This window comes from Tarenaya hassleriana, unplaced genomic scaffold, assembly GCF_000463585.1.
Source record: "Tarenaya hassleriana unplaced genomic scaffold, ASM46358v1 Cleome10, whole genome shotgun sequence".
Taxonomy (NCBI): domain Eukaryota; kingdom Viridiplantae; phylum Streptophyta; class Magnoliopsida; order Brassicales; family Cleomaceae; genus Tarenaya; species Tarenaya hassleriana.
Window position 1 is genome coordinate 2,722,455 of NW_010960188.1, and position 17,222 is coordinate 2,739,676.

Genomic DNA, 17,222 nt, shown 5'->3' on the forward strand with positions numbered 1-17,222 from the left:
AACGATTGTCTCATTTAAATTTCTGTTCTAACTAGATATTGTCATCCTAACGTGCTCACACAAGTAAGGGGTTCTTATTTACCGAATTGTGATTCACGGTAAAAACCCTAACAAAGTGGTATCAGAGCACCCTGGTTGTGCGGTGCACTTGTGTGAGTGATGGAGGCAAATACTAGTAGAATGGTAAGTTTGAACGGTACCAATTATCACGTATGGAAAGGCAAGATGGAGGATCTGCTATACGTGAAAGAGTGCCACCTACCGTTGTTCGTTGAGGAAAAACCGGAGGGCAAAACTGATGAGCAATGGACATTGCTACATCGACAAGTTTGTGCCTTGATACGACAGTGGGTGGATGATAACGTTCTGAATCATGTGGCTGGTGAAACTAATGCTCGGTCTTTGTGGAGTAAGCTGGAGCAGTTGTACGCTCGAAACACTGGAAATCGCAAGCTGTACTTCATCAAGAAGTTGGTCGATTTAAAGTACGCCGAAGGCAGTCCGGTGACAGATCACCTGAACGTGTTTCAAGGTCTGTTGAACCAGTTGTCTGATATGGGGATCACTTTTGAAGATGAGGTTCAGAGTTTATGGCTTCTCAGTACACTTCCGGATTCATGGGAGACATTCAGGATGTCGTTGTCGAATTCAGCTCCAGACGGTGACAGAGTAACTCGTCAATCTCTCGATCTATTCAAGTTAACCCTAGATGCATGAAGAACGCTATCATCAACCCTAGATCGATTAAACCATATCTCTATGTGAATAATACGATCTCTCCTATTGATTTTGATCCGAAAAAAACCCATATCTTCGATGATCATTCAAGGAAATTGTGGGCATATATGATGAGGACTAAGGATCAAGTTCTGGGCATTTTCAAGCAGTTTCAGGTCTTGGTGGAAAGACAGACTGGAAAGAAGTTTAAGTGTATCCGAAGCGATAATGGAGGTGAATACTCCGGACCATTTGATGCTTATTGTCGTGAACAAGGCATCAGACATGAGAAGACGCCGCCGAAGACACCACAGTTGAATGGGTTGGCAGAGAGGATGAACAGGACGATCATGGAGAGAGTTCGCTGTTTGATTTCTCAATCAGGCCTGCCGAATTCCTTTTGGGGAGAAGCTTTGAACACCGTGGTTCATGTATTGAACCTATCACCTAGTGCTCCGTTACATGGTGATGTTCCAGAGAAGGTCTGGACTGGTAAGGATGTTTCTTACCGTCATTTGAAGGTTTTTGGGTGTAAAGCGTTTGTTCATATTCCCAAGGATGAGAGGTCGAAGCTGGATGCGAAGTCAAGACAGTGCGTGTTCATCGGATATGGTCTGGATGAAATGGGATACAGATTCTATGATCCAGTTGAGAAGAAACTCGTCAGAAGCAGAGACGCTGTGTTCATGGAGGATCAAACTATTCGGGATATTCAGAAGTGCAAAAATCCAACTCAGAATAGCAGTGGTTTGATCGACTCAGAGATGATTCCTCGGACGACAGTTGAGGATTCTACTGAAGGTGAGGTTCAAGGTGATACACCTGGTACAGATGCTCCCGTACAAATTGATGATGGTATTGGTGAAGACCATCGGGTTGAGTCGTCAACTACCGAAGACTCGCCGATGTTGAGAAGGTCTGAGAGAGCTCGGAGACCATCAACGAAGTATAGCTCCGGTGAGTATGTATTACTTACTGAAGGGGGAGAACCAGAGAGTTTTGATGAGGCTCGAATTCTTTGCCACATACACTTCAGGTGACTTTGGTTCCGTCAAGATGGGTAATGATGGGTCGGCTCAAGTCGTTGGCATTGGAGATGTCTGCTTGGAGACTAGTCTTGGTACTAGACTTGTGCTTAAGGATGTTAAGCATGTTCCAGATGTTCGTCTGAACTTGATCTCAGCGGGAAGACTTGATGATGAGGGTTTCAGTAGTACATTCAGTGGAGGTCAGTGGAAGCTTACTAGAGGCGCCATGGTTGTGGCTCGTGGGACGAAGTCTTCGTCACTATACTTAATGCACGCTAAGCTTTCTAAGGATATCATTAATGCCTTAGAGAGTGAAGATGCTATTGAGTTGTGGCACAAGAGACTTGGTCATATGAGTGAGAAAGGAATGTCTGTACTGGCGAAGAAGGAGGTTCTACAAGGAGTCTCAGGATTACATCTGAAGAAATGTGATCACTGTTTTGCGGGAAAACAGAACAGAGTTGCGTTTAAGTCTTCTACACCTTCGAGAAAATCAGAGATTCTCGAATTGGTGCACTCGGATGTGTGTGGTCCATTGAAGACGAGATCAATGGGTGGTGCATCATATTTTGTCACATTCATCGATGATCATTCAAGGAAATTGTGGGCATATATGATGAGGACTAAGGATCAAGTTCTGGGCATTTTCAAGCAGTTTCAGGTCTTGGTGGAAAGACAGACTGGAAAGAAGTTGAAGTGTATCCGAAGCGATAATGGAGGTGAATACTCCGGACCATTTGATGCCTATTGTCGTGAACAAGGCATCAGACATGAGAAGACGCCGCCGAAGACACCACAGTTGAATGGGTTGGCAGAGAGGATGAACAGGACGATCATGGAGAGAGTTCGCTGTTTGATTTCTCAATCAGGCCTGCCGAATTCCTTTTGGGGAGAAGCTTTGAACACCGTGGTTCATGTATTGAACCTATCACCTAGTGCTCCGTTACATGGTGATGTTCCAGAGAAGGTCTGGACTGGTAAGGATGTTTCTTACCGTCATTTGAAGGTTTTTGGGTGTAAAGCGTTTGTTCATATTCCCAAGGATGAGAGGTCGAAGCTGGATGCGAAGTCAAGACAGTGCGTGTTCATCGGATATGGTCTGGATGAAATGGGATACAGATTCTATGATCCAGTTGAGAAGAAACTCGTCAGAAGCAGAGACGCTGTGTTCATGGAGGATCAAACTATTCGGGATATTCAGAAGTGCAAAAATCCAACTCAGAATAGCAGTGGTTTGATCGACTCAGAGATGATTCCTCGGACGACAGTTGAGGATTCTACTGAAGGTGAGGTTCAAGGTGATACACCTGGTACAGATGCTCCATGGCAATCGAAGTTACAGAAATGCGTTGCACTTTCTACCACTGAAGCTGAGTTCATTGCCGCAACTGAAGCTTGTAAGGAGTTGTTGTGGATGAAGAGATTTCTTGAGCAGCTCGGTTTCAAACAAGATAGGTATATCCTGTTTTGCGACAGTCAGAGCGCTATTCATCTTGGAAAGAATCAGACGTTTCATTCAAGATCGAAGCACATTGATGTTAGATATCATTGGATACGAGATGTCGTGGATTCAAAGGAGGTTGAACTTGAGAAAGTTCACACAGATGATAATGGTGCAGACATGATGACAAAGGCATTACCGAGAGGGAAGCTGGATATTTGTTGCAGGATTGCCGGGATGGCAATCTCCTCCACATAGTCGGAAGAGGGGGAGAATTGTGGGGTCTTCCTCCCATGTGCATGAGGCGTTTTACACCTTGTGTGAAACATGGGTAAAGTGTTTTACGTGAAACACCATGATGATGTTTTCTTTGATCATTGCTTTGGACCCTTTTCTTTTCTATAATTAAAGAGTTCAAACGTCAGGGAAGATCAACACATACAGAGCGTAATCCAAGCAAGAGAGCAGAAAGAAGAAAAGAGAGAGTGGGAGAAAAGAGGGAGAGAAAACAGTTTGGTGCAGCTGTGATCAAAGCCTCGATCGGATGGTCATTCCTTGTCCGATCGATCTGGAATTTGGAGGAGAGCTTCTACACTCATTGTTCTAGGTTTTGTCCGGTGGAATTTTGATTCCAACGGTCAGAATTGGAGAAACGGAGTTTCTACCGAAGCTGTTCGTCATTGGAGCTTCAGCAGCACATGTCCGAGTAAGTTGAAGATTCGGATGCTCATCTCTTCTCCGTTTGAGCTGAAATTTGGTATGTTTATTCTACACCCTCTGAGCTTTTGATTTCTACGGAGAAGTTGGTATTTGGTTGCCGGAATCAGAAGTTACGGGGTTAGCTTGCTGCCTAAGTTACAGCTGGTTCTTTCGGGTTTATTGAGATTGAATATTGGTTAATATTCGGAAGTCTCGGGTGTATCTCTTGTTTATTGGAGACTGAAGTGTGGACGTTGTAACCCGGAAATTTGAGATTATAGTGGATTTTTGGGTGGACTACGGTCCCGTGGTTTTTACTCCTCACACCGAGGAGGTTTTCCACGTTAAAACGATTGTCTCATTTAAATTTCTGTTCTAACTAGATATTGTCATCCTAACGTGCTCACACAAGTAAGGGGTTCTTATTTACCGAATTGTGATTCACGGTAAAAACCCTAACATTCAGATGGACTGAACAGAACATACGTTTACACTACTGAAATCTGCAGACCCTGCTGATGAGATCAGTATCATGATTCAGGCTGCTGAGGATGGGAGAGATCAAGAGGTCGGGCACAGGAGGAAGGCTTGAGCCTTACATTTACAAGGTACCCGAATCATTGATATCTTCCTTTTTTTTTCTTCTGTTTGCATAATATAATTTCTGCATAGGATTGCACATCTAATCTATGTTTTGTACTGCTTATCAATGCAAATATGCTTTTGGCTCTTCCCATTCTACAGATTGCATGAGGATCCAAGACTCTGATCGATGAGGGTAAGGCAATTCCTCTTCTGGTTTATTATATGTTTCAGTCCTCTGATGGTATAAAGGGGGATATAGATGGTTTTCTTCGAAACCCAATCGTTCAATATTTTCGAACGATATTTTTATTTTAAAAATCCGAATTTCTTATAACCTAATCGAATCGAACCGAATTTTAGAAAAACCTAAAAACCGATTTTTTTTTTTAAAAGATCTAATTTTTAAAATAAAAACTGGAACCGAATTGAAACTGAAACTGAAACCGAACTGAATATGATATAACAATCGATTGGTACATATTTTTATAAAAATCGAAAGAACTAAACCGTATACCAAAACGCCCACCCCGTATTTGAATTACAAACTTCATGCATTTTAGTAGACAACAACCACCATGTAGATGGGACTATTGAGATATGATAAAAAAAAAAAAACTTTTTGTAATTGAAAAAGTGAATCGTTGAATTAGAGGAATCTAAATTGGTTTCTGGTACGTACTTTTCCCAACTGCCCTAAGGTTGTGCTAAATATTGGGTAGGTCGGTGTAAGATTGGGTCAAGGAACTTTCTCCCCTGTTTCATATTTTCAGATTTCAGGATTTTGCTTTGTCGTCTCTAATAGTATTTCACCTAACAAAACAAAAAAAGAATAAATACAAGGTGGACAGACGGACATTATCAGTTTGATTCGATTCCCAATAATTTAAGCGTTTTTTTATATCAGAAATATTAAATACTTTTTTTTTGGTGAAAAATAGTAAGTTACTATATTTCTGGTCAATAAGAGGCAGACCCTGATTCTTTGAAGTAAACGTTTGGCTTGAGTTTGCCTCCTCTCTCTTCACGCGGCGATACGTTAGGGTTGCGTGAGAATATTACCCTACTTAACATATAATATACTGAAACGGGAAAAGGAAACCGACCAGAAATGGCTCTAGTTTTGTCTATTTCATATTTTGACCCCTTTACTTTTAGAATTATCATATTTGACCTATATGCTTTGTTTTTTTCTACAGGATGCTGGAACTAATATCAATTAGATTGCTTTTCTGGTTAAAAGTCTAGGCATGGTCGTGTATAGTTGACCTATATACTTTTGGAATTATCATATTTTAGTGAAAATTTTAGAATAATTAGCTATGAGGAAATCGTCGTAGTCGCAAATATCGGTATGAATTAGGGGGGAAATATGAAATTAAACTAAATTAGGAGGGGAGAGAGAGACAGGAAACGCAAATATCTGATTGACATAAGATGAATTGCCTCGTATATGTATTCCTCGCAACCTGGAGAAAGCCTAGGCTGATATCCTCTCTCTCTCTCTCTCTCTCTCTCTCTCTCTCGTGAAGACAGAAAGGAGGAGAGAGAAATGGGGAAATACAGGGAGCTGTTGGACGCAGGGGTGAGAATAGTGGCGAGGTTTCATTCCCACTGTCCGCATACAGCGCGTCTCTACTACCACCCTCCCTCCGACCACGCCGCCGGTGGTGGGGCCCACGTGCCGGCCGACGGGGTCCAAAAGGGTCCGACCCAGATGGTCCCTTGCGCCGCCAAGGCCTCCAAAGGGTATGACTCCTCCGATTTCCTCCTTTATTCTGCTGTTTGATGTCTTCAGGGAATATACTACAAACTTTTTTTATAAAAACAAATCTTAAAAAAAAATTACAGAGTGAGAAATAGATCTGATGAGGATGTTCTTTCTTTTATTTTATTTATTTTTTTCTGGAATTTGTGGGATGCTCCTTCTTTTATTTTTATTTTTTTTCTGAAACTTGTGGGATGGTAATACATTGACTATTCTTGATATCCAAAAAAACGAGAGGGGGCTGTTTTCGTAATTAACGTGTGAAGCGCGGGTGGGGTTCCCATGTTCTGGTGGTCTGTTTTAGGCAAAAACTTGTTCAAGATACACATATACACAAGACATGCATATATACACTAAGCTATGAATATCACCGTATACATATGGGCGCCCGAATACGAAGATCATGCATGGTACAATCTATAATCCTAACACCAGTAAAATACAACTAAAAGTTACTCTCTCTCCACCCGGTCTTATTCCCAAAGGCCAACAACCAAATCCCAAATCCCAAAAGGCAAATCCAGTATGAACATATTATATAATACAGTCCATGTAAAATCCAGTATGAACACATTTGGAAGTACACAAAAGGAAGTGAAAAAGAACACTGTCATTCGATTGAATAGGGGCAATGAAATGAAGCTGTCTTTAGTTTAAGACTCCCAACTCTTTTCTCTCACAGTTTCAGTTGGCCACATCCCCTGAACGAGCCGTAAAGAGGTCTCGACTTCCTGAAACCGAAAACGTCCTTGATTTCGACTGATGGCGACGGGATCTGCTCTTTGTCTGACGGCATTTCCGACAAATGTGGACTCCCGTATACGCGAATGCTCAGGGATTTCTTGCCGCAAGCTCCAACCTTTATGTGATCATTGAAGAAACCGATCAAGTCTTGCTGTGTGATCTTCCTCAGTTCAGCAACCTGCCCAGAAAATAATGTTAACCCAATTCTCACAGATCAGCCACACCAACAAATTCCATGATCCTTGTGAGGGAACCTAGCTAAAATGGAATCGAATCTTCCTGGAATACATTAGAATCTTTTCACACAGTATCATGGTCGGGAAGAACAAGGTTTATACCCAGGCTGTTGATATCAGAGCCCTGTTGTTTGTTTAAAAAGATGAAAGGTGTTCGTCCGTACCTCTGCATCTCTACGATTGAATCTGAGGGTTCCATTTTGGATTTCTTGCCAGTAAAACCAGGATTCCTCCTTCAAGTTCTTGTGCTTTTCAAGCTTCATATCTATCAAAGCTGTTACATTGCTCTGACGGACCAAAATAACATCAATCAATATCCAGACCACTGAAGTTTTTTTCAAGCAAATCAAGATTTTCCATCTGAGTTAGCGGTCTAAAAAAACTGCTTGAGCCATCTCACCTTAAATTCCTCAACGCTCATCTCATAAAGCTTACTCTCAAAGTTCTTGAGGAATGACTCCACCCTTGAATCAATATGTCCAGGACCCTGTCAAAGTGTAAATCTTCAAGGTGATTATGGGGAGGAACATTGAAGGGGTTACGGAAAAAAACAGACAAAGATGGAGACATGCTAGGTACCTTTACTGAGGACTGGATAATGAACTGTACACCATGGATGCCAGAATCGTTCCTATATCAGCCAACATGGTTATGTATTAAAACAAACCCATGGCTCTTGCAAAATACGAGTTGGTTCCGAAGGTACCTCTGGGCAAGGGCAGTGATGTAACCAAGTTGCTCGACTGTTCTAAGCTGGTGAAAGGTTGCTTGTTTTGCAATCAGAGCAAAAAGCTGAAGTTTAACATTCATGATGAAAGCATCTCGATGAACCTGTTGGAGGAAGACAAATGTCCATCAGCAATAAAACAAGGTCCATCAGGAGAGGGTTTGATTTAACTATACCTGAATATAGTGCACAATTGCAGAATTTTCATCGCTAGGGTTTGATCCATCTTGATGGTAGAAGTATTTCATTCCTTTCTCGAGCTTTACAACCCTATTTGTTAGATGTTGGGATGGAAACAATGGTCGGCAGATGGGTTTTGGATCCTGAAAGAGAATATCTTCGATATGCTTGATCATCGACTCAGCTTCATTACTCTCAACATTACCTGAATGGTGAATATAAGTGACAACACTAAGAACCAAAGAGTGTCTAGCAAAAGAGAGACTGTTGGATACCTGCTACATAACACTCGAAAAATGTCCTTGACAACAACAATGGAACAAACTTTGCTACATCCCCCGCCTCCAGATGGGAAAGAACATCAAGTTCTTCTGTCCAAGGCCAGGTCTGATCTTGTAATATTAATGAGCAATAATACATGGCTTGCTGATACGGTTGTCGGAATTTGAAATTTTCATATTCCTTAGTGACCGTTTCCTAATATAAAATAAAGAAACATAAAGAACAGGGATTCAATAAACTAGGTAACAAGTCTTCCTCTCTGAGCCTCACTGGAAGCAGAGTCTAAGGCACAAAGTCGAGTTAATTTAGAAAAGGAGGAAAAGCCTGTCATGTTTACCTTGATAACAGAAAACCTGTCAGGTTTAACTTCAAAATTTGCAATTTTTTCAACAATAGTTTCCAGCAAGATCCTCAATTTGTGATTATAACCAAGAAGAGTCAGCTGGAAATGCAAAGTAGAGAGTCAAGACATACAAAACCGTGGAACAAGAGAAAAACTTGAACACATAACAAAAAAAAGGAAAATTCAAATAATCCTTGCACAAACACACCTCAAAACCATTGTCTGAGAGGCTTATTCCATAATACAGACCAGCAACCTGTGCATCATAAGCTGGAATATAGAAGTCAGCGTAATGGGACACCACTCAAATACAATAACAACAAACCAGAGAGTATTTGTTTATATTTATTTTACTGTATAAATTCGTTCATTTAATTAGTTATCCTATATATTTCAATATTTATCAATAAATAGTTAGAGCTCAACATAATGTGCCAAACATGGCATACTGATAGCAAAAGTAGCACTGAGCTTTATAAAAAACCCGGGCTTCAAAAACTTTATGCAGCTAAAACACCATAATTGTCAAGACATAAGATGGTAGATTTTAGGCTATTATCTTCTTCTTCTATTAATAGGTGATCTTGTAACCAAAACCTGAAAAAGAAAATCCTACACGGTACTTCTGGGAATAGGATTCTTCAATTCTTCCAAACCCAAATACTTAAAGAATCCTCTCCCTATTCTAGTTTCTTTAGTGTTTTCCCCCTTTATTCTGCTCGACCATTAAATTCCACAGTTCAGTCAGCAGATGAAGACTGATAATGCTAAATTTTCTGCAACTTGAAGAGATGTACAATCAACTGCAGTGTCATATGAACGAGTTTCAAATTTAAGGTCTTTCCGCCAGAATGAGACGAGTTCAGGTACATTTTTTTGACAGTTATCCCTAAGTTTAATCACTTTGTTTGATGTTTCCGGAATATCAATCTAACTATTCAACGGCTTGGTTACACAAATCCAGCAAACAAATCTATTGAATTATGTCCCATGAAAGCCATAGTTAAAACCTAAAGCACAGAACAACAGTAATCGATGAAGTCTTACCATATTCATTCAAATAGTCCATCAGCAACCGTGTAAAAATGTCAGTAAGAACTGCAGCATCAGGAGAGCTGACTGCTATAGGACAGTTGAAATCCATCTTGACATAAGCCTTTGGTGTGGAGAACATTGTATCAGACTTGTACCACAATCTTGAGAAGGGTGACTTTCTCAACAAAACTGGACAAGTGCCCTGTACCAAACTCGATCCAATACGATTATTGCTTCACATATAAAACTTAGAAGGTAATTTTAACTAGACTGTTAAAATCAAACCTTATCTTTAGCATCCTTTAAAGATAAATCCGTAGGAATAAAGACATTAGGCGCTGGTAGATGCAGGTTAACCTCAGGCGCAGACTGCATCCATTCCTGAAATCATTTAGCACAACCCGTAAAAAAATGGTCAGACAGAATATGGAATGGAGCCGATGCTCACAAAAAGAGAAGATATGTCCCATTGCTAGTTCAGCGTGTTCTGAAATTTGGAAATTAACATATCAAAACATACCTGAATGGTGGAACTGGTAATATTCTCAACAGAATAAGCAGTGTTATACCATGGCTCAACCTTGTCCGTCTGTCCTTCAAATTTCTTTGATTCCCAAAAGAGTCTACAAACAGAAAGGTATTAGAAGAAGAATAGCACGCTTCGGTGGATTCTAGAACTTGCAAAACAAATATTCCAGTACACTGATACACTCTGAATCCAGGCCCATAATCACAAAAGTATCCCATTTTGACCTCAGCTCTTTCCAAGATGGAATACAATACGACAAAAATAACTTGGTCAACGCATGATATTAAGCATGAGAATAAAATAGGCAGCTGAAAAGAATAAGACAATTTAGGTCGACTGATTTTGCATACAGAGCCATATCATCCCAAAAGCTGGAACTTACCGAGCAGTATTGGAAGAAAGCTCATCTAACACCTTTTGTATAATAGCTGGATTGAAATTAGAGGGCAATGATGATCCAACTAGCCAATCCTTGATTGGATATATCTGAATGATGATTAATTGCAAAGGATTTAGAAGACCAAAATGTGTAGCATGTTAGTCAAGATGTTAGGTCTCTGTCATAGTGACAGAGAAAGCCAAACCTTTTGCACACCGGAAACACCTCCATATAGGGCATCTATCTAATAAAAGGATGATATGATGGCAACAAATCTAAACACATACAATGAGTGAACTCTCACATGTTGATCAACATAAAGAATGTTTTATAGAACACCGTTAAGGAAGGATAACATATCTTCCCAATTAAAGTGATCTCATTCCAATGATTCTGGATCTCACAGAAGATGTAAATCACAAGTTTTGGTTCTATCTACGTTTCAGCCAAAAACACGTAAATCAAAGAAATGTTGGTGGATAACTAGCACTGGCATAAACATTAGCCACATGGTAAAAGCTTAAAAGACGGCAGAAAAACTGAGAAATATTACCTGCATGTTTGTCGCGATATCCACTACATAAGAAATTGGTCGCACTTTGTCTTGATAATGGAATTTCGTCTCACAAATAGAAGAAAGCTTCAATAACAATTTAAACTTATCAGACCCTTCAAAGAGTCTAAATCCCATTGGAATTTAAGCATAGATCAAAGAGAAACGAAATCAAATATGTTTTGAACTTCATGCTACATAATTTGTCAAATGTCACACAGTGCTTATATTGAATGACCAAAGGACACCTCGCAGTAGGGTTAACCGAATAACGGTTGCATTTAACAATGACAATAAATTAGCTTCTACATGGTACTGTTACGCATACCTCATCAAAAATCCACTGGCAAACACCAGACTGTTGCAAAAGCTGAATGTATCTGAACAACAGCCCTAAAATATCTTGCATATGCTCTGTAACCCCAACAAGAAGAAACCATATTAGACAAAGGAATTTGGAATGCTTTTATTGAACACCACAAAAACTAATAAATAGATTCAACACAACAAGATCAATACACTTTCACAGAACGAAACAGACAAGGGTAGAGAAACCCACCATGACCAGCATCAGTAAGATCGATCGCAACCTTGAAGAAAGAATAATCTAGTGTCCAATCTCCTTCACCAGCAGACAGTCCCGTTGCCCAACCTGCAAGCATTGAGAAGACTTAAAGTAAAACCTAGCAATCATAGACTACTCACAATAGCCTGCTTGATGAAAAACACATTCTTAGAAAAGCAAACTAATGAAGAGTGGAGCAATCATCTTAAAAGAAATAATATTTATTGCATGTTCTATGTATGAGATAACTTGTAAGTCCACTAGAATTACTCTCTTGGAGTACAAAGATGCCTGTTTCTCTAGTAATCTTCACAAAACCCCACCATACTACTCTCTTTCACAACAGATATGCTAAATGAAAGCAGTCTTTTCTCCATTCTAAGATAAACTCTTAATATTTATAGCTACCATCTACAACTGGCCGACTAGATACTGAAGTTTCTGAGGATTGTGTCCATAAATTTTAAGTGTCCACTCAATTCTGCCACTTTCACAGAGCAAAAAGAGTCAAGGAGCTTGCAGATGAAGCAAGAAATGGTGAGGAAAACAGATAGTAGAAGGAAATGTGAAAGAATAATTCACACCTCTCGAAGGTTATCCTCAGAAAGAGTATGCCAGTATGGTTCTAAAGTTAAAGTTGGAAACAACAAAAACAGACACAAACATTACAATAAACATGCTTTTCAATCTATTACCTCTTGTGTAAAATCTACTGAAAAGGTTACTGCTAATGCCCAAAGAAAACCTACCCAAAGTTTTTAGGGCATGAAACAAACTTCCTTCGCCTTCATGGCCAATAAGGTGACCCAGGTACCTGCTTGGTGCTTCCTTATAATGATGAATGCTAGGAGTTACAGGCCATGCAATCTTCAACTTGTGGCCTTGTTTAATGGGAACAGTCTTGACAAGAATCTGAAATCAAAATAATACAACCAGCCACAAAGGTGTCACTGCCACATTATAGACATTCTAGCATGGCTCTATCTTTATTTGGACTAAATTCTGTAATGTAGAACAAGATTACCTGTAAATGGTCCAAAGCACAAGGCTGGCCAGGAAATCTAGTGATACCCTTGTCGGTGTTTCGGATATCTTGGAACTTCGCTTCTACAAGACCTTGAATTTTATCAAGGCTTTCTGAAAAAAAATCCAGAGAAAGGAAAACACACCGCTTTTATTTGCTTTAAGATTTTTATTTCCTAGAAGATGGAAATATCCGGCTTTGGATTAGAAACAACGCCTACCTTTCCCATATACAACCAAATACATGATGTTAGCAGAATAATGTTCATTATAGAACTTAATAAGCTCACTCCTTGTATCCACTCCTTTTGCTTGGGGTCGTACATGAAGAGTATCCAAATTTCCTGAACACAAATCTCACTTTCATAACAGGGAACAAGAAATGAAAGGACAAATAACTATTCTTATGAATCAGAACACCGAATATATATCCATGAGTACCGAGGAACATAAATAACATTAAAAACGAATATAGAATGCGGACCTGTGCTAAATTTGTGAAATGGATGGTCTTCCCTACTTAAATGCTTCTGCAACTGTATGCAAAGAAAAGAAACGAAAGCTAGAAGTAAGGTGTTTTGAGATCTAATACACTACTGGGTGACCCAATTATGCAAGATAGGAGTAAGTACTAAAGTTCAAGTAGAAACTTCATCAAGAGATTCTGAAATGTATCCTTCAGTAATAATAATAGACGGACATATTTACACAAACAACTCCACAAAACTGCTCTTGGGGAAAACAAGAAATACCTGGTGCATTCGCCATGCATCAGACAATAAGTTTTTCTGATTTTCTGGATGAGACAGAATTCCTTAGAATTAGTCAATTCATGAAAGCTGGAAAAGAAATCAAGAAAAGAAAAGCATACCAGAGTCAACAGCATTGATCTCCCTCATGGTGGCATCAGCTGACATCAGTGGTTTGATAAAGAACTGGGCAAATCTGGTTAGGGGATCACATGAGAACCCAACATTGCCAAAAGTCTAGAGAGTAAGACAAGGTAAGGTAGCCAGAGAAAAACAATAATGCACCTGTCCAACGCCTCTTCAAAACAGTCAGCATTGACATCGAAATGGTAGTTTGTCTGCTCAGTCGCCGTAAAAGCATTTGTGCTGCCTCCATGCTAGATGAAGAAAATGCCAAACCCGCATTCCATATTACACATTCCATGGATTAACACGAGATATCAAATAAAGCATATCCAGTATATTCCAGCCAAGTACAAAACCCGATTCCATAGTCACGAAGATCATTACCTCTGTGATGTACTTTGAGTAACTATCTTCATCCGGGTACTTTTCACTAGCATAAAACAGCATATGCTCTGAAAACCAAGAAAAGGGTACATAAAAAATCAAGTGTATTTACTTATGACCATCAAATGCAGCATGGTGTCATTATTAACAACCTTAAAAAAAGAATAGGAGAAGAACTTGATCCAACTTGAGGAACTTATTTCAGTGTTTGCTACAGTTTAACATGGACGGGACCGAAACAAATCAAATAGTAAAAATCGTTCTATGAAAGATAACACTAATACTGAATTGAATGCAAAATTACCTGATATTTATCTATTCAATACGTCACTAAAAGCTTGTGATTCAAAACGACGTACAGAAATTTCTGATCACGAAAACAAAAGTACCTAGGAAATGAGCAAGCCCTTCAAGTCCTTCTGGGTCCGAGAAGGATCCAACACCGACATCCATCGAAGCAGCACACTGGAAAACAGCAACGTCCAGACAAAGGAACAGTAAGCTGAGGAAAACTGAAATTGAACAGGAGACAAATACTATAACTTGCGCGGCAAAACCCCAATTCGATCTCACCTTGTCGGTCTCCGGATCGCTGATCAACAAGACCTGGAGCGAGTTCTTGAGCACAATTCTCCGGTACTCTCTCTTGTCCGTACGCGGCTTCAGAATCTCGACTTCCCCCGCCACCGCGTTCTCTTTGCCGACCGCCATCGCCGCTCGATTTCGATTCTTCGGGTAGTTTCGTCTGCGATAATTGCTTAGATTTCGGTGGGGGCTTTTATACGTCGCTTCCCAAATGTCTTTTCACTGATTTTGCGACGAAATTAAGAGGAACGAAGCCGAGAAGAAATGATCCAATGCGCGAACGTCTATGCTTGACATATGAATCGACGGCAGATCTTACGCCACGTCATCGCTGACCATGACCCGTCACGACCGTTGGGTAACTTTTGTAGAATTGGATTGACCTTGTCAATATTTTTTTACCGTTGTGTTACAGAGTTGAATTTATAGAATGTAAAAGTTGAAATTTGTGAAACTATAAGAGTTAGTGCATAAAGAAAATGAAATTTAAGCCGTGCATCCCTTTAGAACGGTATCCTCGTACAGCCCGAAACGCCAAATTCTGAAAAGATCACTTCTTCTTTATCAACAGGCCCACAAAGACGCCCAAATTCACAAAACGCCAAACGCCCCATTCCTACGCGACTCCAAACGCAGTTTCAGCGTCTCCTTCCTTGGCCTAATGGGTAATTGGTTCTGTCTGTCTTTGTATCAGTCACCTCAATTCTTTTGATCATCAATTAAAGTGCTGCAGCTAAATCAATATACAGGTAATTGTTTATGAGCCCCATTTATTTATAACCAGCTAGGGAAGCTGAAATTGTTGAACAAAAACTCTGTCAAATAAAAAAGTAGCACAGACTCAAAACCACCACAGCAGAACCAAGAACATTGTTTAGAAAGATATCACAACATACAGAACCGCTCAAGGGGAAGAAAACACACTTGTGTCTTGTCTTTATTCGGAACAGGATTTGACGATGAAGTTCTGGCGGCTGACCGGGTTCATGACGACTGGAGGACCGGCGGTTCTGGGCCAGGCTTGGAATTTCTCATCAGTCGCCGCCCACCATTCCTTGTTAGCTACAGTTCCCGGCGTAGTTCCTGAGATCAAGGAGCTAAATCATTAGCTTTCGACCCATCTTAGTGGCACGATGCCCAAACTCAAAACTCAAATGTGGAAGAAACATGAACAAACACTTGCCTCCAAATATCTTGTCATCAGAAATAAGCTTGTCACATATGTAAGCTATCCCAAAAGATCCGACAACAGCACCTATAATGTATTTGGCTCTAGATGCAGCAGCCATCTTCCTTGAATTGAATTCACCAAAGAAATATCATTGTATCAGGTAACTGCTGCTGAAATACCTCGAAGAAAATCTTACAACTTGCTTTCTGAATACGGTTTCAAGGAATCCGTATCCACGATCACTCAAATACAAGTTATTCAAAGCATATATATATATATATAGCTAAGTTCTACATCAGTTTCATCTAACATCCACTGATAGCTCAAACCAAAGTCATCCTGAATAGTGAATACATAGCTACTCCTGAATAAAAAAAGATTTTAACTTTACACAACCAAAGAGAACTCAATAATAGGCAAAACGAGGATCAATCTAATGACCCTACAAACAAGATCTTAAAAATCACAGCTACATCAGGGTTCGAGTCTGTCTCTGGTTACTGAGAGTAGTAGCTACCAACAAATCTCACATCCTTGTTTCTTTGTCATTAACAGTTAATCACATCGAAAAGTTTCAGAGTATTCCAAGCTAGCAGAAAAAGGAACAGTAGAGAACGCATCAGAGCAATCGATACAAGAACAGATATCTGCGACAGAAACAAGTATCCAGGAGACAGATCTCGTGTTCGGTCCGAAACATAAACAGCGGTCGATGAACAGACGATTAACAAAATCAAAACCCAAGCATCAAAACGGAAGCGAACAGTCAAATGAGATGGGTAGATCAGAGAAATTTCAGCAGAAACGAAATCGATCTACAGGAATCAAAAGGAGAGAGAGAGGCGTGAAAACCCTAACCTCCACAAATTTAACAAACGAGGAGGAGATAAATTACAACTTCACCGATTCGCTGACGAGGAGACGAGAGAGAAGATTTCAGCACGCAACAATGCAAAGAGGAACAAGGCTCAAAATCAATCCCTAAAAGCTGAACGGGCCGGAAAAGACGAGAACGATACGCAGTCGCGAAATGACCAAAACGGACACCCATCGAAAACGGCGTGCATTTTGCCCATATATAAAAAAATGTGCCAGAAGACACGCATTCTCATCATAAAAACCGAAAACGACACGGTGTTTTCTAATCTGCATTTCAGATTAATCGGTAAGAAAGAAAGAACTGGCACCAAGCTTTAAGATAGCATGTTGTTAGACAAATGAAATCTTGCATTATTGGTGAAACATGTCGTTGGTGACGTCATGGAAATCAAAATTGACGGGCACAGAAGCGAATGATTCGTCAAGAGGGTTGATTTTTAAAAATTATTAACCATCGGGGTCGATTCGTAATAATATATAAATTGAGGGAATACATA

General features: G+C 40.0%; 2 protein-coding genes across 4 annotated transcripts; both read right to left on the reverse strand.

The window, feature by feature from the left end:
• Window positions 1–6,594: 6,594 nt before the first annotated feature.
• Window positions 6,595–14,905, reverse strand: LOC104802114 (insulin-degrading enzyme-like 1, peroxisomal). Of its 2 annotated transcripts, XM_010525574.2 has the most exons (26): window positions 14,664–14,900; window positions 14,480–14,555; window positions 14,091–14,158; window positions 13,866–13,957; window positions 13,703–13,776; window positions 13,584–13,627; window positions 13,316–13,367; window positions 13,053–13,175; window positions 12,833–12,945; window positions 12,558–12,720; window positions 11,803–11,895; window positions 11,572–11,657; window positions 11,244–11,330; window positions 10,694–10,797; window positions 10,303–10,405; window positions 10,068–10,163; window positions 9,795–9,984; window positions 8,956–9,017; window positions 8,742–8,846; window positions 8,398–8,599; window positions 8,119–8,327; window positions 7,922–8,046; window positions 7,795–7,846; window positions 7,616–7,702; window positions 7,380–7,502; window positions 6,595–7,157 (listed from the first exon to the last, which is right to left on the reverse strand). In XM_010525574.2, the coding sequence occupies exons 1-26, from the start codon at window positions 14,799–14,801 to the stop codon at window positions 6,912–6,914; spliced, it is 2,913 nt and encodes a 970-aa protein (XP_010523876.1). In that variant the 5' UTR covers window positions 14,802–14,900; the 3' UTR covers window positions 6,595–6,911. The 2 variants fall into 2 exon arrangements, 1 of the variants encoding a protein (XP_010523876.1); XR_769987.2 differs by lacking the exon at window positions 6,595–7,157 and having other exon boundaries at window positions 7,410–7,502; window positions 7,616–7,718; window positions 14,664–14,905.
• A 514-nt stretch (window positions 14,906–15,419) lies between these two features.
• Window positions 15,420–16,844, reverse strand: LOC104802125. Of its 2 annotated transcripts, none has more exons than XM_010525597.1 (3): window positions 16,705–16,844; window positions 15,859–15,964; window positions 15,420–15,758 (listed from the first exon to the last, which is right to left on the reverse strand). In XM_010525597.1, the coding sequence occupies exons 2-3, from the start codon at window positions 15,962–15,964 to the stop codon at window positions 15,613–15,615; spliced, it is 252 nt and encodes an 83-aa protein (XP_010523899.1). In that variant the 5' UTR covers window positions 16,705–16,844; the 3' UTR covers window positions 15,420–15,612. The 2 variants fall into 2 exon arrangements, with proteins under 2 accessions (XP_010523899.1, XP_010523890.1); XM_010525588.1 differs by having other exon boundaries at window positions 15,859–15,968; window positions 16,705–16,832.
• Window positions 16,845–17,222: the final 378 nt, after the last annotated feature.